The sequence below is a fragment of the Melopsittacus undulatus genome, chromosome 3, assembly GCF_012275295.1.
Source record: "Melopsittacus undulatus isolate bMelUnd1 chromosome 3, bMelUnd1.mat.Z, whole genome shotgun sequence".
NCBI lineage: Eukaryota > Metazoa > Chordata > Aves > Psittaciformes > Psittaculidae > Melopsittacus > Melopsittacus undulatus.
The window spans coordinates 78,732,774-78,757,692 of NC_047529.1; the positions used below are offsets into that span (position 1 = coordinate 78,732,774).

The following is a 24,919-nucleotide window of genomic DNA, read 5'->3' on the forward strand; positions in this document are numbered from 1 at the left end:
GTATTACAAAGATGTTTGAGAACTAGAACAAATTAAAACCATGACAGCATTGATTTGACTTTATCTTTGGATCATATTCTTGGTTTAAGGGAACCTACTTTTACATTGCTGCAGCAGAAGAAAATGGATTTAAAGTCTGGAAGGTCTGTTCGGGGTTTTCTTTCTGTAAAGAAAAGTGCAGTAAATGCCACGCTACTCTACCTTCCTATTCTGCAGAGGAGTTGCATCAGGGCAAACCAAAGGCATGAATAAATACAGCCAGAACAGTATAATGTTCAATGCAACTGTTCAACAAAACAGGAATCATTTCAATAAGTTATGTTTATGGTATAGGAATTATTGTTTATGTCACTTAGCTGCAGATAGTTCCACAGAGTGCCTTATAAAATTGACATACACGTGCATATTTAGCTTGCAGTTTCTTCTAAAGCTCATTATATGGTGTGAGGTGTAAATGAGCTGAAGGAAAGGAGGGTTGTTTTTTTTTTTTCTTAAAAATGTATTCTTACTGCAGTTTTCCTCTTGAGTATGAATTGGACCAAGACAAAGATTTTTCTCTGGCAACATATGGCAAATCAAACTACATGTAACTTACACATGCTCCCTGAGACTGATGTTCTTGTTACTTCCTTAACTACTAGCAGTGGAATGTCAAGGGCTCTGAAACATGCCTGTCAGGTTTATCTGTTCCAGGGCTGGAGACTGAGCATTGATGTTCCCGGCAGTGGAGAGTATTCATCAGGATTATCTTGCAACCTTATATTAGGTGAAAATTAGATGGACTTGAGAAACTTCTGAGATTTAATAGTACTTTCAACAAAAACTGTCTAAATGTGTCTTGTTCTGACTGCTCTCCTTCTCTGTATGCATGACTGAACAATCTCGTAACTGCTTTCACTTCTGCACCTATATGCCAGTATGGGTTGAACAAACCTCCTTAAAGCAGCACGTCTATGTGTGTTTAATGGTTACTGTGCAGCTGGCCAGTCAACTGAATGAACTTCATTTGGTTTTGCTCCTATTAGTTATTTATAAAAAGAAATTTCCATTATCTCTTTGTCAGGAAGTCTGACATTATCTCTGTGCCATATAATGGTAGGAATATGCAAGCTGGAAGGAGGTGTGTAGTTTGATTTACAGCTTACAGCTGGATCATCTGTGAGCTCAGACCAGGTTGCTCAGTGCTTTATCTCCATGGACATAGACTGCACAGCCTCCATGGATGACCTGATTTACTGTTTGACAGTCCTCTGAATGAGAAAACATTTCCTTTCCTGAAACAATATCTCTTTTTTCAGCTTCTGCCCACTGTCTCTCATCCTCCTGCCATGCTGTAGAAGAACCAAGCTCCATCTTGTGACAGGAGTCCCCATGGCTATTAGGAGGCTGCAGCTAGGTCCCCTGAAGCCATGTCTGCTCTAGGCTGAACTAGACCCCGCCCCTTCATTTCTCCTTACAGGGCAACTAATGCAAGACACTGATTCCATATGCATAAGGCTCCTCTTTTGGGTTAAAGTGTTCTGGCTGCATATTGCAATCCTTGTGCTAGTGTCTTAGGTTTGGAATTTTTAATGAAACTTCTGGATTAAGTTCTGCCACAATTACTGTTATTAGCAAGATATCATTTTGCTTCAGTGGAGTGAGGTTTTCCTTCACTGTTTTTCAGATGCCCCATGAGTAGTTTGCAGTCATTCGCTTACATAAAAGCTGTGATAAAATCTTGAAGATTTTTTCTGATTAAAAATATAACTAAGAATTGTCACATTTGACAAGGAATATATTAAATGTTAACAGTGCTTAGTCACAGCATGGTTCTGGGGAAATTTGAGATGTCCTTGTGTTTATGCATTTTGTGGTGATGGTGGCTGTTGGTTATGTTCTTTTTTGTGTATTGTACAACCTGCTCTGAATATGCTTATATTTTTTTCTTTTTCATACAATTTTAATATATTTTTGGATATCCAGTACACATGAAATACTCTATGGGGAAATACCATCTTCTGCTTATTTTTTATACAGAATAATACATCTGTCAAAATCATGAGATTGTCAGTTTTTAATTAGAATAGTGTTCCCACAGGGGAACAGAAAGAAATTGTTACTGTGAGAAGCTGTGGACTTGATGAACCCAGTTTATCTTCCAGTTTTCGGGCTTCTTGGAAAAATACAATTTCTAGGAAAAAAATCATGCTAGGAGGTGGTAATTGCAGAAGTTTATTGAGCAGGGACCAGTAACAGCAAAACTTTTTTGCATGACAGGGAAATATTTTCTCTTTACAAATGAATATGCTGTAAAACAATAATATGAAGGAAGTGTACCTTTGTATTTCACGTGAGAAATGGTTTCCAATGCAAGGTATAATTTCAATGACAAGTGTTTCGTTCACTTGCTAAATTATCTTTAGTTTGCATGGTGCAGGATTAGGGTATGAATAATGACTAAGATCATGGTTAAGTAAATTATTAAGAAAACAATTTGCTGCTACAAAGAAAAAAAGGGGAGGGGAGGCAGAACCAGATAGAGATAGTAGCCTAGTAGGCCTTCTAAAAAATAATTGCCACTGCAAAATTAGTATCTCATTTTTGTCTAAAGGGCAGCCCCCGTGTATCATAGATGCTTGATGTTAAGCCTTGATTGTTCCTGACTATTAGGAATGAAGAGGATTATTTGTTTGCAGGCCACCACTGCCTTTCCCTTCAGGGCAGCATTACACAGAAGCCTCAGGCTTTGCTGCACAGACTCCCCCACTGAATTTGTTAAGCTCAGTTTCTGCTGAGCTGTCAAGGGCAGGGAAGCTGCTTTCCCTCTCCAGGGCGTGGCCACTACTGTTCCTGCCCTACAACAAGACTGGGGACTTCATTATCCTAATACGATAACTGAGTTTTGCTTCTTGTCCTTTTAAATGACATAGTTGCTGCAGATATTCTGTCACCTGTATGGTGGTGTCTGTGATGTGTTACTACAGAAAGAACTGTTAAAGGAAAAGGCAGTAGTGACAATACCAGTTTGATCTACTTAATAGTGGTGTTTTACAGAAGCGTTCAAAATCACCTTTACAAATAGTCATCAATGCCTAGACAGGTACATTTTAATTTGACAACGTCCAGTTTTATGCCAGAGTTATTCCATTTATGTAAGTGCAATTCCACTGAATAAGCTGGCATAGTATATGAACAAATGAAAGTCATAAGTGAAGATACACAGCTGCGGATTATCACCTTACATTATAGGATTTTGGGGTGGAATGATATTCAGAGACCAGACTGTGATTTTGATGCATGATCAAGTCCATCACTCCCAAGATCTGTTTTCAGCTGTTTAAATTGTTTTCATGAACATTGTTAATGAGTTTTCTTTTACATTTTTTATTCAAAAGAGTTGGGCTTTGGGGATTTTTTTTTTCTTTCTCTTTTTTTTTTTTTTTTAGATCTGACTTGGAGGGCAAACTTGTAAACAGTACAAAACCCCACAGTTTCTTAACTGACCATTTTATATTTATGGACCAAAAATGGTAGGGGGCATTTGGATGAAACCTGTGTGGTTGTTTAACCAAAGTCTGATCCTGTCACATGCATGGAAAGAAAATAAAGTTTGTACAGACACAATTACATATGGCATATATAACTTCTGCCAGTTGTTTTGACAGTTATAATAGTATCAGGGGTTCAAGGACAGATGCTCAATAGCATGACCAGATTCAACCTGTTTCTTTCACTTTTCCAGCTGCCATTCAGAGGTTTTTCCCACCTTCTGGGTACATGCTCTTTAGATAATTCACACCTTTCTTCTTTCATCCTCAGGTTCCTCCCTTCAACTCAGCTTTTGTCCCTTCTGTGTCTGAAACAGAGAGCTAAATCTAGCTGCCACCATAGTGATGGGAGAGAAAGTGGGGATAGGTGTTGAGCATGCGGAAGACTTTTTTTTTTTCTGGGATTACTTGAAGCTGAAGCAATTATGGGCAGTAAAGACTGTTTTTTGCCCAGTATTTCCTGAGTTGAAGCATGTTCAGCCACTCTGTGGGAACAGTGTATGTGTAGTCTGCTTAGTGCTTCATCAGGGTTGTGAAGGTGGGTTGTCAGAGTCTAAGTGATAAAATAAATGTGAGGATGTGAAAAGGCTTGTAATTTGGACAAATTAGGATAGATTTTTGCAGAGTTAGCCAGAACTCTGCTTCTTGCCAAATGTATAACTCTGAAGTTCCTATTTATTCATTCATGCATTGAGAAAAAAGTGAAGAAACAGCTAATCTAAAATTAAGACTCTTTGCATCACAAATAGCTTGTAGATAGATAGACAAAAAATAATTTTATTTCCATTGGCTTGTTAAAGCATTGCTTGCAGTAAATCATAAGCTTGTTTATATTTCTTTACTGTTTACAGCTGTAGATCAGACAGTTTCTTTACTAGCTCCCTTTATCTTTCCATGGTTGAGCACTGTCCTGGGTTCAGCAATAGCAGTCATTTTTTCTCCTTCTTGGTAGCTGGTGCAGTGCTGTGTTTTGACTTTCAGGCTAGGAACGGTGCTGGTAACACTAATGTTTTTAGTTACTGCTCAAATGTTTACTCTGGCCAAGGACTTTCTGAGCCTCATGCTCTGCTAGGGACGAGGGGAGGCCGGGTAGCAGACAGGATACCTGACCCAAACTAGCCAGAGTTATTCCATAACACAGCATGTCATGCCCAGGATGTAACTGAGAGTTACCCGAAAGGGTGAGGGCTCTGGAGGGTTGGAGGAGGTATCGGTCGGTGCTCGGTCATGCAGGGTGGGGTGAGTTATCAGTTGGCGGGTGGTGAGGTGTTGTATTCTCTTCACTTGTTATTTCCTTTATCATTATTATCAGTAGTAGTAGTAGCAGTAGTGATTTGTGTTATACCTTAGTTGTTAAACTGTTCTTATCTCAACCTGTGGGAGCTACATTCTTTGGATTCTCTTTCCTAACTCTTCGGGAGTTGGTGGAGCAAGGGGGGGAATGAATGCACGAGCTGTGTGTCTTGGTTTAAACCACGACAAGCAGTTTTACAGCCTTCCAGTCCTTGTCAGCCCTTAGTTACTATAATAAATTGTCTGTAGGCACCATGTTTTCACTGAAACAAATCTTAGTAGAATTGAAATTTGTAGCTCACCAATTTGTGTTGAAGTTTTGACAGCCTCTTTTACCTTTGCCTGTCTGAAAACACAAACCAGGCTATGATTCTTACCACTTTGATGGCTCCTTGAATGTTTAGGCAATTAGGTATATTCAGTGGGATATTTCATAGAATCATAGAATAGTTAGGATTGGAAAGGACCTCAAGATCATCTAGTTCCAACCCCCCTGCCATGGGCAGGACACCTCACACTAAACCATATCACCCAAGGCTTCATCCAACCTAGTCTTGAACACCGCCAGGGATGGAGCATTCACAACCTCCCTGGTCAACCCATTCCAGTGCTTCACCACCCTAACAGTAAAGAATTTCTTCCTTATATCCAATTTAAACCTCTGCTGTTTAAGTTTCAACCCATTACACCCTTGTCCTGTCACTATAGTCCCTAATGAATAGTCCCTCACCACCATCCCTGTAGGCCCCCTTCAGATACTGGAAGGCTGCTATGAGGTCTCCACGCAGCCTTCTCTTCTCCAGGCTAAACAGGCCCAACTTTCTCAGCCTGTCTTCATATGGGAGCTGCTCCAGTCCCCTGATCATCCTCGTGGCCCTCCTCTGGACTTGTTCTAACAGTACCATGTCCTTTTTATGTTGAGGACACCAGAACTGCACACAGTACTCCAAGTGAGGTCTCACGAGAGCAGAGTAGAGGGGCAGGATCACCTCCTTCGACCTGCTGGTCAGGCTTCTTTTGATGCAGCCCAGGATATGGTTGGCTTTAATATTACATTATATTTCATATATAATATAATATTATATTTGAGTGTTTAACTTGAGCATGACAGTGGTTGAAGTTCAAAATGGTTTGTCCAATCCAGCTTTCATGAGAAGAGCTCACTGATGGTGAATGGACTTAACCAGCAAGGTAGTCAAAGCAGTGCATTTTTTTAAAGATGTTCATGTCACCCTAAGAGCACAGAGACTGCAAGAATGAGGATGAGGAATGGTGTGGAACATCCCTTCTATGAGGAGAGGCTGAGAGCTGGGACTCTTCAGTCTGGAGAAGACAAGGTTCTGGGAGACCTTGTTAATGCATGTAAATCCCTGAAAGGAGGGTGAAAAGAGGACAGAACCAGGCTCTGGTCCCCAGTGGCAGGAGCAGACATAAATGGGCACAAACTGAAAATATGAGGTTCCCGCTGAACATAAGAAAGCACTTTTTCACTGTGAGGCTGACTGAACTCTGGGATAAGTTGTCCAGAGAGGTTGGGAAGACTTAGTCCTTGGAGATACTCAAAGGCCTTTTGGACATGGTCCTGGGCTGCTGGCTGTAGGTGGTCCAGTGCTGGAAGGGCAGTAGGACCAGATGACCTCCAGGGGTCTCTTCCAGCCTTAAGCATTCTGTGATTCTGTGAGGTTAACTGGAATCCTGCTTTTGGCTAAGATGTGCTTAGTTGTAAAATTGATACCCTAAGTTGCTACACTTAAAGGAAAAAGTGCTCAGTTAGGGACTGAGCACTTCACAGCTTTTGGTGTTGCTTATTTGCCTTTCATTGTTTATACATATAAATTCTATACAAATATGTAAGATTTCAAAATTTATGTTCCAATCTAAAGTATACAAATATGATTTTTCTCTCTGAGTGCAGTAAAATTCTGCTAACAGCAGTTGATGTAGCTCAGTTTAAATTAAATTTTAGTAGTTCACATCTACAGAGTGTGTTTATAAATATTTAAGAAAAAAAATATCAGTGGTATCTGATTCCCACAGATGGACTCAAACAGTAATTACAGTGAATTCTGCAAAAATCTACAGAACATACTAAACAGCAGTGGGCCTAAATTTTTCAGCTTCTGGTTTTCAAATATGATTTTCACCAGCAAGATCCGTTCATTAATATTCAGTAGTAACAATGCTAACTTTTCCAAAATTACGGTGCTTTTTAAAATTCTGTTTTGATTTGGTTTGCTTTTCTTCTGTTCAGCTGATTTGGGGATAAACTGGATCACTGTGTGATAAGGACTTAAAATACTACTTTAAAGGAAGCTAATTTTGTCATCAAAAAACCATAGGTGTACCTGTGCCACATGCTGCCCAGTACAGGGGGACAGATTCACCAACACAATGAAGAATGGCATCATGTGCACTTCTCCCATACTTGCAGTGCTACTTTTGCGTAAATAGTTTCACCTCATTTGGGAGTTTGTATTTTCATGGCTGGTGAACAGGATAGCTTACACTGAAAAAAGTCTTCTATGTCATGTGTAACCTGCGTTTATAGGCTACCACACCAATAAAATGCTGTTCAAGTTGTGGGAGATTGCTTCAGAGTGTTGTTGTTCTCAAGGGTGAAAACATTACTCAAACTGCAGCCTAAATATATTCATATCCAGTTGCAACCTTCTGCTCTGGTGCTCTTGCATGGTTTTTAATTTAAAGAGTTTTTTCCTTTTCTGGTGCTCATTTCTTTCTCTAACATATTTGCCTAGACTGAGAGTAAGCAATCTGCATAGTTTTATTTTTCTCTTATGTTGGCTTTTCAGCCCATTGATCTTAGTATCTATTCCAGAAGCTCACATTTTTTGAACATGGGTCACCAGAACTCTCTGTAATATTTCATGTCTGTGCTTACTGTGTCTGGTACAGTTATTTTTATTCTCCAGTTCAGCTGATTATATCTTACCTGATAGCATTGTAAGATTTTGTCTTTTGTCACATCTAGTGCCTTACATCATTCCTGTAGCAGAATTACAAGTGTGCCTACTTCAGTTTCTATTATATAATGAGTTTCCACTTCACAGCAAAAGTTCGTGTTAATCCCTGACTATGTAGCCCTGCTTTCTGAGCTACTTAGACATAGTAATCTGTTTCCAGTCTTTAGCCAGCTGAATTTCTTTGATTTTTAAGATACTCTGATTCCACTGTAATGCTCTTTACCAAATATGAGTAATTGGTAAACTTTACAAGCACTGTTGATATTTTCCTGCCAGAATTATGGCAAAAAGTATTAAAGACTTAGACTAGTCTTTGAGAAACTCCAACCTTTGTTCCTACTTATATCAGCTTGTAAGGAAGCTCCTTCATCAAAGTAGCCGTGGTTTTGATTTCTGTACCTGCTAAGTAACTTTGTGAGTAGTTTCAGTGGTAGATAGGGGGACAACTCTGAGTTAAGTACTGCTTAATGTAAAAGTGGCAGTATTTGTCAGTATTACTTGATAGAGAAGTATCACATTTTAAATACCAGTGGTATAATTCTTTAAGTAAGTGCTTGGAGACACTTAGGAAAACAAAGGAAATCAGATGAAGGTATGAAACCATCGTGAATGTACTTTATTTAGTCATCGATGTCCTTCAACAGAAAGGGGGTTGGAACTAGACAATCTTCATGCTCCCTTCCAACCCAAACCATTCTATAATTCTATAAATATAAATATTCATAATTTAATTCCAAATGTATTTAAAATTGTCATGCCTCCAAACATTTAAAAATAGCAATTGCATTCTTTCCCTTAGGTAGGCTTTTGTAGAGCTTCATGTCTACAATACATGTAAATATAGTGAAAGTGATCTTAAGAATTAAAATGCCCAGATTCTCCACAGAATAAATAGAAGATTCTATGTTTTTGTAGGCCTTTAGTAAATCATTGTCATTTTGCTAGCTTAGGCATGAAAAAAATTGATATATGATTTTAGTATGTCTTTTCTGTAAGAAAAGAATCATTATTCTATTTGGTTTGATTTTCTACATGTATTTATGTATAAATTCCAGATGTTACATCCCTTTGTTCTGTTTTAGTGTCTTGGATAGCATATGCCTAGTATGTCTCCATTAGTTTTGGTTTATTTCAGTATATTCTGAGCCCTTCTGTGTCCAAGTCAAATTTCCTCTGCTGCTTTTAGGCTATTGAACTCACTGTAGGCACAGAAGGGATAATTATCGTACCTTTGGTAGTAGAAATTTACTCCACGTGATTAATTTGGTACAGTACATTCAAGTTTCCATGAGTTATTAAATTCAAATATTAAATATTCAAATTCAAATTCAGACATTTTTGCAAAATCTCTCCAGTTTCTAGTGCTTAATGTTATGGATAGTGCTATTAATGTCATTAGCAAAACTACTGAAATTAACTGTTTACAGTAATTTGCCTGCCTGACATGGTGCTTCAAGAAAACAAAACTTTTCATTGTTTTAGGAGTTCATGTAAGTGCCATACAGTGAATAAAAGATGGAACTGTAGCTTATGCTTTCAATTTTCAAACACAGGCTACCTTCAATCTGATTTTATAGATATTTTTGTATAACTGCATGTTAAGTACCCTACTTGTCTGATGACTTGAAGCCTTAACAAAGATATTTGTAGAATAACTGCTATTGATCTGTATAGATTTCAACATTTTAAAAGATGTCCTTTAAATTATTTGATGAGAGTACTGCTTGTCTGTAAGACTTCTGTTAAAAATTAAATTTCTTTTCAATAAATATGTTTTGTTCAATCTGACTTTGTAAGAACTTCTAGAGGAGCGGACACACGAATGTTATCAAACACAAGATTTTCATGCCAAATGAAGAACTGCAAAATGTGTAAATGGTAACATGATGCCAGCTGCAGAACTGCAGTGAACTGGAAAAAAACTCACACATATATGTGTAGGTCATATTTTTTTATTATGGTCGTTACAGATGCTGCTATAGTAGACACAGTTTATAGGCAACAGAATGATTTTTCATCAGTATATTGAAATCTGTAAGTCGTTCTGGAAAATTCATTCTTAAACTGGTGTGTCTGCCTGTTAGCATGGGTGGATTGAAATTTGACTGTAATGTTGAATAGTTATTCTTACTAATGAACCTCACGGGATTTCCTAGATTTCTAGCTGATCTGTCACCATCCAGACAATCTTTTTAATTTTAAAATTAAGGAAAATAAGTGTCATGGTTTAAGCCCTGTCAGCCACTTGGCTCACTCGCTCTCTCCCCCCTTCCTCCCCCTGCTCCTGGACAGATGGGGAGGAGAATTGAAAGAATGTAACTCCCACGAGTTGAGATAAGAACAGTCCAGTAACTAGGGTATAACACAAGTCACTGCTGCTACCACCAATAATAACAATGATAAGGGAAATAAGAAGGAAAGAGAATACAACTACTCACCAGCCACTGAACGATACCCAGCATGACCCAAGCAGATACCTAGCCCTTGTGGGCAACTGCCCTCAGTTTATATATTGGGCATGATGTGCTGTGGTATGGAATACCCCTTTGGCTAGTTTGGGTCAGGTGTCCTGTCTCTGCTTCCTCCCGGCTTCCCCTCCTCCCTGGCAGAGCATGAGACTCAGAGAGTCCTTGGTCAGAATAAACATTACTGAGCAACAACTAAAACCACTGGTGTTATCAACGTTGTTCCCAGGCTGAAAGTCAAAAGCACAGCACTGCACCAGCTACTAAGAAGAAGAAAAATGACTGCTACTGCTAAACCCAGGACAATAAGTAATTAAAAGAACAAATGCTAAATTGGTTCTTATCAGTTGTATCAGGCTGTTTTCATCTTGCATATGGTGCAGAAAATGGCATCTGTGTGTGAGCACTAAGTTCACTATTTCCCATGGCATTCTACATGGTGAAAAACCAGACACCTGTAGAATAGTGAATCCTCAGTCTTTCCGAAGGTGCTGAAGCCATTGTGCATAATCATCTCAAATGTTGAGCATCCTGAGTTTAGTTAATATCTTCTTCAGAATGCTGCTTTTATAAATGAATTGAGCTCATAATTGTTTTCTAATCAGGTTTTTTTTTTTTCATTTCTGACTGTATACAGTTGAATGTAGATACTGTGAAAATGAGTAATGTATTTACAGCCACATAGAGATTAAGATACATTTTGTTGAGATGACATGAATAACAGTAATGCAGCAGCACAGGCGGAAGTGTGATAAACATAAAATGCAAATACATTAATTAATTAGTTCTGAATACATTCTGTTTCTGTATGTGGAAAAGAAAAAAATGCAGCCCATCCAGGCAAAATAGGCCACAGAAAATGTAATTACAGTTCTTTAGTCTCTGAAAACACAAAATATGAGCAAGTGTGCTGTCAGGACTGGGCACAGGAAAGATGCACAAAGTCATAAAAATGACATTTTGGGAACATCTTCCAATTCACTGCAGAAATCATGTTTGCTTCTCCAAATGTGAAGGGAAGCCCTTCTAGTCAAAGTGAAGAGCGGTTACGGACAGTACGGCTATGTTTGGACTGTGTTCTGGCTTTTGAGGATCAAGATTAAATCAGTGCACTGTACTCTGTTCATGCTCTGTTCCTTCCTGTGAAAACAAGAGTACAGGAAAGTGGCAGATAATGCATTCCTGAATGGAGCAGGAACATTTGACATGTGCACATGAGACTATAGGCACAACAGGGCATGAACTTCCCTAGTCCCTCAGTATAAACATATTCTGTGATAGTCGAAGTGCTGCTGAGAGACGGAGCCAGCAGCCCAAGTTTCAGCTCACATTCTCTGGCATTGGCTAAACTTTTGGGTTTCCAGGTTTCAAAATTTAACGTGCTTGCTCAGTCCTCGCAAGTGCTTCAAGAGAGATTGGTGAGTGTGCTTGTGTGAGAATAATTTGACTTGTTTGGTTTGTTATTGATTATACCCACGTAATTTTTTAAAATGCAGGCTTCTTTCTGTGATGAATTATTCCATCTATCTTTCTAACTAGTGGCTGGATAGACACATTCTGTCTTAGAAATTAAAGAATAAATAAGAAATATGTACAATCAAAATACATATTTTGTAAATGCATTTCAGATAGACAGAGAGTTCTCAGCAGTGTGCCAACTGCTATCCATCAGCATGCTGCACAGCAGGCAATGTGTTTCTGCAGCTGTGAGACTGCTTCTCCACACTTCAGTTTCCTGTAACTGTTCCACCAGTATGGATTGGGTTTTTTTTTCCTCTACTTCCACTCCTCCAAATTACATAAAACCTTTGTCCCCTAAACCTCAATACTAAGGTTATCTCAAGATTGAGCAAGATATGATGGTGTGAACCCATGAGTGCCGATACACATAATTTTCCCGAATAGGGATTTGGCCAAGGATGACTGGTTACCTTGAAGCCCTTGTGCATGGATTTCCTTTCTGCAGAAACTGATGGGGAACAGTCTGTTGCTCAGTGGTGGAGCTAGTGTGTGCACCTGAGTCTCAGAGCTTGGAAATTTAGGTAACAGACCTGTTAATGAGACTGTCTCACTGTCTCTGCTGAAGACAATAGAATAGAAGCTTCAATAGAAGCAGGTAGCCAAAAGCCACACTTTGACAAATCCTTTCTTTCTTCTCAAAATATAAAAAACTGAACAGTCCTAAATGTATAAGGCATTTAAAAATGTATTTCTATTCTTTGGATCAGTACTGCTGAGTCCTGTCGGCTGCATTGCAGTGGCTGCTGAAATCAATTTCTCCCTCTTTCTTCCTTGATTTGCTCCCACTGCCCCTAGCTCCCTCATCCTTTTTCTCTTCTAAAATTGCATAGTATTACTATTAAACTTAGCAGCCTACAAACAATTTGGAGCTACCACCAATGTTTTTGTTTGTTTGTTGTTTTTTTAAAAGCAAAACTCTCCTGGCATTGTCTCATAAAAAACATTAACTGGAGACTTAAAGTAAAAGAAATGAGCCTGCACTGCTTCTGTGCAGTACTCCTGAATGGGGTAATCCATCAGTTATGGAGGTGTTTATTGAACTGTGTAGCTTAAAATATTGCTCCTTTTCATAAGCAGGGTTTCTATATTTTTGCTTTTATTCTGCAAGCTTTTTCACAGCTGCTTTAAGTGAAGATTGTGCTTAATGAAGATGGGCCTTTTTTTTTCTCATTTCAATAGTGTGTACTACTCTGTTGGCCCCTGTGGGTGAACAACATATGATTCTCCACACATAGTGTTTCATAACTGCTTTCTTTTAGCCAGAGCAGAACAAAGTCTGTTTGAATGCTCTGGTTCTCTGATTTAATGAAAGTAGTACATATTATCAGAAATTTTGCATATTATCAGAAATAAAATCAGAAATTTGAGTATGTTTTGGGCCATTGTAGTTGCTCCAAAAATTCTGTGCATCTTTACATGTTCATCCTTCTTATACAACAGTTCAAATATGTGATTAAAAGGTAAGTGGCCTACATGTCTGTTCAGATTCATTGTTTGCTATTTCTTCCACTTCACTGTTTCAGTTGCAAAGCTAAAGGACATCCATGTCTAAATAGAGTATGCCGTGATGAACCTAAGTGGTTGCTTTTAAAAGCTGCTTTCCTTTTGATGTATGACAACCTAGAGAAGGACTATGCCATTCAGCCATTTTTATGCTTACTGAGCAGTATGCTATTACAAAAGCACTGGTGAGAAGGCTGCATTGCTTTTTGCAGCCACACATCTTGCTGCTTTAGGATACTGGCAGAGTGGTTGGGTTGTCCCAGTCCCTGGATGAATTATTCAAGCTCTTGACATCAGAAGTTTCTGCTAGCGGATTGGCTGGTGCTTGCATAATAAAATCTTTCCACAGGAAAACAGTGGAGAAGGATGATGGCAGTGAGACCAGCAGAACTGCTACTTCCAATACAGCTGGCTTTGTCTGGCTGTTGCATCTCTGCAAAAATATATAACAATGCTTTTAAGGTTTGGCTTCATCTGAATTCTCCGATTAGAACAAGTAGAGAGATTTGTGTAAGAGGCCTGCATTTCCATTGAAGGAGAAAAACCTGATTGTGCTTTAAAAATTACTTCTGGCTGTATTCTAAAGAAACGCTGCACACTGCACGAGACAGGAGAAGCAGATAAAGCAGCAGCAGACGCAGCAGCCACAGCAGCAGATCTTATGGCTCGTTATAAAGGTGCTGGTGACAGAAATGTTACATCATTAAATCTGCTTCCTGGGTTCTTTCAGTACTGGCAGGGTAAGTGGTGGAAATAAGGAACTGACAGTCCTTGCAGGTGGGGAGAGCCTTACAAACTGTATGACAAGTGTTTTGTGGGTATGGAAAAGAGTGCCTCTGCAGAGAATTTAGATTAGTTCAATGGAAGTAGCACATTTGCTTCCAGTGAAATTTGGAAAAGAGCATATTTATAATAGAATTTCTAAATTTGTAAAATCAATGTATTACTCGTGTGTTATGTTACAAGGGTAAAATTATTAATGGTTGCTCTGGGGCTCATAAAGAATATAGTGCTCATATTTTTTCCATTGAAACAGATAATTTTGAAAGGCTATTTCTGTTGATTATTGATATGACTGAAACAGTATGTCTTCTCCTGGTAAATGTCTAGAAGCTGGAAGCTGTTTGATTTCCAATTGTTGTCAGAATGCTGTGTCTTAAATCACCAAGATGTATTGGAACTACAAATTAGGGAATCATTTTCACTCGTTTCTTTGATCAGAAGTTTGACTTCTGAAGGCCTGTTTCTTTTCTTTTGGCATGCTGTTTTGTTGGGGTTTCTGGGGAATTTTAAGTTACAGAAGTGTGAATGAAGTTAGAGCTGCACTGATTCTGTGTGCTTGATCCCCATCCCCAGACCTACCCACACACAATCCAATTCAAGTGTGCAAGTACTTCCATTGAAACTAATTGGGCTACCTATATATGTAACTGTCAGCACAGTAAACATTTACTTACATCACAAGGAAAACAGCTTGTTCATGGCCCTGTGGAGAAGGACTTGGGGGTGTTGGTTGATGAGAAAGTGAACATGAGCTGGCTTCAGTGTGCGCTCTGAGCCCAAAAAGCCAACAGTATCCTGGGCTGCATCAAAAGAAGCCTGACCAGCAGGTCGAAGGAGGTGATTCTGCCCCTCTACTCTGCTCTTGTGAGACCTCACTTGGAGTATTGTTTACAGTTCTGGTGCCCTCAACATAAAAAGGACAGGGAACTGTTGGAACAAGTCCAGAGGAGGGCCACGAGGATGATCAGGGGACTGGAGCACCTCCCATATGAAGACAGGCTGAGAAAGTTGGGCCTGGAGAAGAGAAGGCTGCATGGAGACCTCATAGCAGCCTTCCAGTATCTGAAGGGGTTGTGAGTGGTATTTTTCATAATTTGCCTGTCAGTGCAACAAGTAGATTCAAAGAATGTAATGAATGTTTTAAAAATTATGTAAGACAGTCCTCCTCATGAAATCAAAGAAAACAAAAATAAAGAATGCAAAATTACTTTCTTAGACATGAAGTGTTCCAATCTAGCAGTAGATGCTGGTGAGTATATATATATTTTTTCCCTCTGGCATTTCTTATCTCTGTGATATTGTTTATATATAAAGAAATTATCCCCGAGTCATAATGCACATACACTTTTTGGAAACTCATATGTGGTCAGGGAGCCATCATTGTTCCATTTAAGATACCATTTTGGCTGATGAACTGCGTGTGGCAGTTTGTATCTTTATGTACCCTCACTGTGGAGCAGCACTGCCTGAGTAAATCAGGGACCTTATTATTAGTACTGCATCAAACTTAGTAGATATCTATAACAGAATTCTAAAGGGGATTAAAGAGTATTCCCTTTTAATTTTATAAATGTGAAAGGTTAAATCACAGTTCAGTACTGCACAAGTCAGTAGCAAAGGCCATAGCTAAAATTAGATTTTCCATCTGTAGGTTCTGGGATATGCGTGTGTTCTTATAAAAAGTAAATATTTAACAGTAATTTTATTTATTTAGGTAGGGAAATGAAAGTGCTCATTCAGAACTGATGATGGTAATAACATGATTTGATTTGTATCATAGGTATTTCCTTTCATTTTTAAAAGAAAAATCTCTAACATAAATATTTGGATGCCCCTGCTGTGAAATTATCCCATGTGTCAAAACTGATTCCCCAAAAAAAGGGACAGGACTTTGTGGATTGCTTATAATGCTGTGATTCTCTTCCCTCTGCAGCCGTGACCCTGGCTGTTGAAGTTGGAGAGCTCATTCAGGAGCTATTTTTGTCTATGCAGCTGGCAACAGTTCCTGAGGGACTATCTGGGAATTGGTGAAATTCACTATAAACCAGACAAGTGCTTTAGGACAGGACTAAGGGAGTAGTAAGTAGCAGTATAGAAGCTGCCTGAACTGGCTAATGGCTCCTTCCTGGCAGGATCACCCTGAGGACAAATAAGCTTGATAATGCAATTTCAAATCTTTAATTCAACATTCTACATATTTTCAAATGCACATGCTGAGAGCGTTTTTTCTAAGAAGTCCCTATCTGACTTTCTATGTAAAAGTAACTTTACTGTTAGAGACGTGGATTCTAGTTAAAAAGTACAGAGAAATTCTGGGTGCTCAGAACTTGGATAACTTAGAATTCAAATTTGTTTAGGCATTCAGATTTGAAATGGTCTCTTGCAGGTCATTGCCGCATTAAGACTTGCTGTGACTTTCCTCAAATAATCAAGTTTCAGAGCTTTAAGAATATAAAATGATTGTTATGTACAGAAGTGGGCAAAATTAGCTGTCTCAAGATAATGTAGTGGCATTTCTGGCAAATGCCGAATGCATTTGTTGTTGATAGGGAATACTATTCTATCATGCACATCCGAAAATATTCAGCAATGTCTAATAAAACTGATTTCCTTTTTTTTCTCTTTTCTCAGATGAGCAAGAGTCAGTGCAGAAAAGGACTTTCACAAAGTGGATCAACACCCATCTGGCTAAGGTAATATATGGCTTTGAAAATAATTTTTTTTTAAAATCAACCCTTTTTATCTATGCCTGTGCAAGTCCTGGAGTGCAGAATACATCTGACTTGTCTGACCAGAATGGCATAAACTTAAAAAGTGTTGTCTGTACACTATAAAAGATGAATTTGTTTCAGCATGATAGCTGTCAGCTCCAGCAACATGAGTGCTGTCTATGGGCAACCACCCAGCTTCTTTGGCCAAAACTGAAAAGTAGCACAGCAGGTGCTATTTCAGCCAGAGAAAATATTTGAAACTGCTTTCTATGAAGCTGAAATATTAGTCTTATTACATACAGTGTATTTGAATAAAACTTGAGTCAGTTGTTGTGTGGTTTGATAGAGTCATCCTGATCTGGTTACAAGCATACATGGTGCTCCACGAATCCAGTGATGCATCTTGGGGTTTTTCATGAAACTATGGTAGCTTTTTCTTACCACAGCTTGAAAATCCTGTTTTTTTTTTTGTTTTAGCAGAATAAAGACAGTGATTTACGCTCAATTTTGAAAGTATAGAGCTGGTACTAACTTTATCTGACAACATAAGCAGTGAGATTTAATTTGGTGTTTCCCAGAGTTTTCATACAGCACAACTCTTAATTGTAGTTATCAATTAGTCCAGTAAATTAAAATCTTTAAACACCAGAGGTGCTTTTTGAAATGCGTATTTTTAATCATGAAGATTAATCAAATTGAAAGTTGATCAAGGAATAGCTGTAGCAACACTGTGTAAGGAACTGCCTAAAAATGCTCTCACAAATGAACAGAACAAAGCAGAAAGCCCATATAGTGCTATATGATGTGATTTTGTCTAATGAGACTGTATGGTAGAGCAATAACATTTGTTTACATTACTGAGGAATGTAATTGAGGAATTTACTGTGAAATGAACTGCATTGTAAAATTCAACTGCAAGAACAACGTTGTCTTCAGGACTTCTTGACAGTGGATCCTCACTAGGAATGAGATCTGTCCCCCTGTTCTCTGTGAAAGAATTTTGAAAAGTCCCCCATGCAGCAGAGAAGTTAAGCACTTTATGTGTGTTCCATTTACTTCAACTGAGATGGAAAGATAGTCAGTATTTGCTAAAGTGTTAGTGAAGCAGGCTGTGAATGTGTGTCTGAGGAGAAAAAGAACTCTTATTTCATGTTGTTATATTCCCTAATTTTATTATGTCATTAATAATTGATCAGTAGTATTTGATAATAAATGACAAATAGATAAATGTACATATTGTTAGGTATATGTATGTGTGTGTGTGCATGTAATGACAATTTGCTAGTAGTAAGTGAGTAATCCTTGGGGAGAAACAAAGTCATAGTGGCACCTCCAACAAGAGATTTTGCTCTGGATTGAGAGTTGTGAATCACTACCTACTGTACTAGTTCCTTCTGGGCCATGAGAGCTCAGGTAGATGTTTTGAATTGTGTAACCTAGGCATATATTTCTTTAATAGGTCTGATATTGTAAAGATTAATCAAATATGTACAAACCAAGCAGATAACCAGCCACTGGCCTCACTTTTAGTTACCTGAGGTACCCTGTAGTGATTGGTTGGTGTTAATTCACCCTTAAACAGGAAAGTTTTTTCTAATGTATTTTTATTGATGTCTGTCCACAAGTTTTTCTCACTGCCTAAGCCAAACATATGGATTAGCTGGCTTTGCTTCCCATTTGTGCTGTTACACTGCCACAGGAGAAGCATTGTTCTTAAATTATTGAGATTAGACTCAACAAAGAAGGAGTGACCCATGCCATTCAAACTTCCATTTTTAAAGCCTTGACTTTGAAATCTTTGTCAGTCAAGATTTTGTAAGTGTAGAAATATGTCTTCTGAGTTCATTCCAGCTGTAGGAAGTACTGATGAGTCTTTGAAATGCTCAGGTCTCCCCTTGCACTCATGTTCTGAATTGTAACCCATAAATTCAATGATCAGGTTATTGTTAATGAGCTGACTGCGAGCCCCATTCCCCATCCCTCTGCATCACTATGGGGTAGAAGAGCTGGGAGTAAAGAAATTAAGTTGAGCCTGGGAAAAAAAAAGGTAGCTCCAGGGAAGGTGTTTGAATTTGTCTTTATTTCTCACCATCAATCCAGAATCCCTGTGCTGAATTTGACTCAATATATATAGGCTTCAAAGTTAACAGTGACTTCATTTCAAACTGTTATAGTATAGGAGTTTATAGGAAACAGCTTTTCTTTAGTATTATAGGGTTTTAAGAGGTTACTTCATATGCTCTTTAAGTGTTATTTTATTCTGGTTTAAAATTTACTTCATTAAATTCTTCACACAGGCTTTCCAACAAAAATAGAATGCATTAGGATAATTGCAGTTGATTGCATTACTAGAGTTACACATTTATATGCAAAAAGCCAAAATCGGGACTAGACATTCAACATTTTCAAGATTATAAATTTTTAAATTAGTTTTTTTTCTCTGCTTTTACCAATTTACAGATAGTATTTTGGCAGTGCATTAAGGCAGCCAAGTGAATAGCTGTTAAGTCCTGTTGAGTCTCTAGAATAAAAAGTATTCAATAGGTTTTAACTGAATGGATCTTTAAACCCCTCTATTTTTCTCTGGAGACTAAGTAAGCACCATACAGCTTCACTTTCTCCTTTTATTTAAATTAACATTATATATGCAGCCAAGGAGTAGATATTTATTCATTCCAAACAGAAACTGTTATGTTAATCTGAGTAGAGGATCTGCCTGGAAAAACAGTCAAATATCTTGAGCCATCTTGTGAGATGGCCCATATATAATAAATAAGAGTGTATGAACTTCTCAGTGTCAGCTAGTGTATGTATCTTCCTGAATTGTATCATCATGGGGAATAAGATTTAAATCTATGGAATCCTTACGTAAAAGAAGTATCTATTCTTCAGTACATGCCACTAGAACTATGACTCATGCCATACTTCTGAGGGAGGCTGGAGTCATAATAATAGTAGGGTAAATTCTATGCTGTGTGCCCAGAGTAGTGAAAAAAAAAGAAAAAATGATTTATGAAGCACAAAGACTGTCTTACCTCCTTGTAATTAGGTGTTAACATCTTCAGTGTAGTGAAAAATAGTATATTGTAAAGCATATTATGGAGAACATCTTGGAAGTTTGCATAATTAACTGATCTTCTATATTAGAGGACTCTTATGCAGGAGATGTTGTGACAGAGCTGTTATACCTGCCTTCTGTTGCTGTTTTATCCGTGTACATAGTGTATGCTTCTAAACACTGGCAATGTTTATGAATATGCAGCCTTCTAAAAACAAAATGTATATTTCAACCTGCTGATTTGTGGACAATTGCTGTGATTCTCACACTTTAGAGCAGCAGGTCTTATTAAGCTTGGTGTAAGTCTTTTCACAATTTCTTTGCTGCTTTGCAGCTTACTTTAATGCTTTCTCATACTTCCTCTAGGTTTTCCCAAAACAATAATTGATTTATGTTGAAAGGAAAGTACTGTAGGTGTTAATCTAGTTGGATGATGTCTTCAGGGGTACTTTCACAGCCTTACAATAGTACCATGCCTCAATTAGGGTAAAAATCTACTTTTGTAACTTGTCAGTGAGACGTGACCAGTGGAAGGGTGGTTCAGGGGAAGAACTAGACATGGGTAATTAGAGGCTTTATCTGTAGGGTGAAGCTATACACTGTGGAAGCCAGACGTGCTTCCCAGACTCGATTGGCATATGAATTCTAAATGACTTTTGGCCAACATGAGTTGGCATGAGGCAAATTCTGGCGTGTACCCTAATTTGAATGTAAGGATGCCAAACTGCTTAAGTTGAAAGGGAGCTATGTTATGCTCAAGGCATATCATCTGGCAGGCATGTTATGGCCACCAGGGTTATGGAGCACTGTAAATATCACCTTTCAATCTAAACGTATCCTGAATTTCCCTTTATAAGAACCTGTTTTCATTACTGTAGAGTAAAATTCAAGAGACTAACCTCACTACTAGGGCATTTTAATAGGTGGTGAGATTTTTTAGGCTTGCACCTCCTGTTGGATTAGGATAGCAGTTGATGTAATCCTCTTGTTTTTATTGCTGAATTATTTTAGAAAAAAAATCTTCAGTATTATGTCATGTGGTAATACTGATAAAAACCAAAGCTGCTCTGAACTTCAAACAGGAAATGATAGCATAGAAGGTGAGGAAAATTAATTGCATTTATGTTAACTGCCTGTGATGCGGGGACAAATTAATCTCCAGTGACCTGTTTGCCCCATTGATTTCTCTGGTGTTATATTAAGTAGGAATACAATCCGTTATCTATTGCATAGCTAGGAAATAAAAAGGACTATGATTAAATATACCCTCATAATGAGTTGTAATGCTGCTTTATTTTATATGCAAGAGAAAATAGACTATTTTATTATTGTGGCTATTAGAGCACATCAGATCTAAGATGAAAACTACTTTCAGCAGAGGAGTTATTTTTTCACTTTATGCCAAAATAAATAGTTCATCCAAGCTGAACAATGAAGCCAGAACGGTTTGATTTTGGTAACTGAAAACCTTTGTATTCTCCTGATTTGTTAAAGCAATTTTACCCTTTCAAGAGCAGTGTTTCTTTTGTTAGGTTCATGTTTTTAAAATCTATGTTTCTACAGAACTGAAGTAATGGAGCAAGTTGTTGTACAACTGCCTTTTATTTCAAAAGTACTCTGAAAGTAAATTATTAAATCTAAAGTAATTTCAATAGTTTTGTAGTCTGATTGTCATTTTAGGGAATTAGCAGGTATGAATATTAGCATTTTGTTAATTAGCAGGTATATGAATGCTAACAATCTCATGGGAGCTAAAGGGTGTTTATTTCATTTTTTTTTTCAGGTGGAACAAGTTTAAACTTTTTGTTTCTAACAGGTATTTTGTGATCATTGAAGTACTGACCAGCTAAGAGCCACAAACTGGGATATATTGTAGAAGATATAATTTCATGATGTGACCTTGTTACTCAAAATCCCTAAAACATCATCTGTTAACATATTTTTTCAGTATTATCATTGCTGTGTTTGTGAATGTAAAGACATATGCCAAGCAATTTGTCTTAGTAGAAGCTGACACAGTGCTAACGGTACTGGAAGCCTGCAAGGCCTGGAGGAGAGAGAAAATACATCAACTTTGTGTAACAACTGTCAGCTGTGAGAAAGTAGCATCGTTGCTCAACCAGCTACACTGCTTTAGGGATCTTCCTTCTTCACAGAGCTCCATGTACTGCTCAGAATGAGTGGAATTTCTGTGACACTAGGCAAAATATGCTGATAGATTGAAGTGTGAAATGTACACCTGTAAGTTGTTCGTATTTTATTGACCCATAGGCTGTTGTTGGGGTGTTTCTTTGCTGGTTTTAGGGAGCAGGGTTTTATCCCATTGTATCATTAGTGGCAGAAAGCATCTAGTGTTACAGTTCTGTGCCAGAAACATTAAATGGTTAAACAATACGGTGGCAAAGCAACAGTTGTATGACATGTTGATATTAAACATTATAAAACATAAAGAAGTGGAACAGTCACTCTTTGTGCTTCCTTTCAAAGGAAAGGAAGGGAAGCAGGATATAAAACTGGTGAGCCTTTATAATATCTGAAGTCTTCTCCCTTTCAGCGTAATCCTCCCATGCTGGTGAATGATCTGTTTGAAGATATCAAAGATGGGGTAATGCTAATTGCCCTTTTGGAGGTTCTTTCAGGGCAGAAGCTGGTAAGAACTTCCTTCCTTTTGTATGTACAAGATAGTTGCATAACTTCTCTAGGATATAACTTGCTAATATGTTTCTATATTTGAATATCATTAAAAAAAACTTACTACTACATAGCAAAGTAAGTTTATTCACAGAATGAGCTATCTGGTTACAAAATAAACAAACAAGATTATATTACAGACTGACATTCTTGATACTTTGCATTTTCTGTTTGTCTTAATAGTTCTTAAAAATTGCGTATTTGTATTAGTCTTTGCAGCTCATTTGGGCGTTATTCTGTGTCACAAACAAGGTCTAAAGTGTAAGCTATTTCTATATATCTTGAGGAAATAATGACAGTCTTGTTAAATTTATGGCTTTCTCTTGGTGGGGGGGGAAATGTCAGCCACTCATAGATCATGGGGTCCTATATCTATTTACCTTGACAGCTGCTCTGCTACTGTAAAGAACCTTGGATGATGCCAAATAGCGTTTTCACAGCCAAGTTTTATACAGAAGCCACAGTGGCTTCATGGTAAATTAGCTGTCTCTTATGAGCCAGGCTAGTTTTGTGCATGTGATGCTGGACAAAACCGAAAGGCTTTTAGGCCAAGGGCTCTCATGTTTTCCAAACCAGCTTGCAGATAGGGTGTTGGCATCTGAAGGAGAAGAGCAACAGTCTGTCATTCAGCTTGCTCTAGGGTTCAGATGTTACTTGTTCCCTCACATGAAGGCAATTTTCAAATGCCACACTTTTACCTCTTTTCCATATTTCACCTCTGCTTTGATTGGAGGTGACATCCAAAATCAGGTAGGAATTTGTGCTGTAAGAGGTTGGGGCATCTTTTCCTCTATAAGCTGGCAGAGTCAACAGCCAAGTCTGTAATTTAGCAATATATCCTGCCACTGCAGATTTACCCCATGTTAAAGCATTAACATACCATCAAGAAAGCCTTTTTGCTTTCTGGATATTGTCTTCCTGAATTTTGTACAATTCAGAGGATAGAATTGCTATTCTTCCTAGAATAGGAGAATTTGGCTCAACAATAGATATAGCTTCCAGAATTTTTGCAAATAAGAATTTCCAGTCTTCCTGGGGATTGTAATAGTCACTAAGGTTGGCAGGAGGAGTTGTTTGAAAAGTGTCTAATTGCCTTCCAACAATAGACATTTGATTCAAGACAATAGTGGTTGGTCGATGGGCAAATGAACATGAGCTGGCAGTGTGCGCTTTTAGCCCTTCTAAAGCCATCTGTATTCTGGGCTGCATCAAAAGAAGCCTGACCAGCAGGTCGAAGGAGATGCTCCTGCCCCTCTGCTCTTGTGAGACCTCACCTGGAGTATTGTGTACAGTTCTGGTGTTCTCAACATAAAAAGGACATGGAACTGTTGGAACAAGTCCAGAGGAGGGCCACGAGGATGATCAGGGGACTGGAGCAGCTCCCATATGAAGACAGGCTGAGAAAGTTAGGCCTGGAGAAGAGAAGGCTGCATGGAGACCTCATAGCAGCCTTCCAGTATCTGAAGGGGGCCTACAGGGATAGTGGTGAGGGACTATTCATTAGGGACTGTAGTGACAGGACAAGGGGTAATGGGTTGAAACTTAAACAGGGGAGGTTTAAATTGGATATAAGGAAGAAATTCTTTACTGTTAGGGTGGTGAGGTACTGGAATGGGTTGCCCAGGGAGGTTGTGAATGCTCCATCCCTGGCGGTGTTCAAGACCAGGTTGGATGAAGCCTTGGGTGATATGGTTTAGTGTGAGGTGTCCCTGCCCATGGCAGGGGGGTTGGAACTAGATGATCTTGAGGTCCTTTCCAACCTTAACTGTTCTATGATCCCTCCTTCTTGAGTCATTATTAAGAATTGGAGTCAAGACAGCTTCAGCATGATCAATAAGTTGTTCTATTTCAAGAAAGAAATCGTCAGGAAGTTTTTCAATACTAGACAAAGATTATATAATTACAGGATCCATATATAAATGAGAAACAATACAGATTTCAGTATCACAAGGTAAAGCACAAATAAGCAGCAAATACAGTCGTAAATATACCTTGGTTCTGAGCTCCCATGGAGGTGTGAGTAATTTTTTGCTGTAATGATCTTACTATAACATGGGAAAAAAGCTATGCTTCAAAGCGCGTTTCTGTTCTGTTGAAATATACCCGTTTGTCTTTCTGTTCGTCTAAGACAGAAAGTCTCCCTCTTGTGGCAAAACAGAAGTAGTAAAACAGGAAAGGAAGTTTAATGATGCCATCTGTTACAATGAAATTCATTGGATTTTATCCTGCCTATATTAATTAATTAAAGACAAGAGAATAATAATATCTGGTTAATTTAAAACTTATTTATACCAGAATAAAATATTCTATAGTATCTGCAAGAGGAATTTTATAATCTATAGCAGGCCATTGTTGAATGCATCTGTAACTCTATGAACATGAA

At 38.2% G+C, this 24,919-nt stretch overlaps 1 protein-coding gene across 1 annotated transcript in view; it reads left to right on the plus strand.

Moving 5' to 3' along the window:
* The first annotated feature begins 13,954 nt into the window (after positions 1-13,954).
* SYNE1 (spectrin repeat containing nuclear envelope protein 1) overlaps positions 13,955-24,919 on the plus strand; it is a 243,720-nt gene continuing 232,755 nt past the window's right edge. The window contains exons 1-3 of the mRNA XM_034060451.1: positions 13,955-14,033; positions 16,708-16,769; positions 22,400-22,495. Coding sequence (XP_033916342.1) covers positions 13,955-14,033; positions 16,708-16,769; positions 22,400-22,495 — 237 coding nt within the window. The remainder of the gene's footprint in view (positions 14,034-16,707; positions 16,770-22,399; positions 22,496-24,919) is intronic.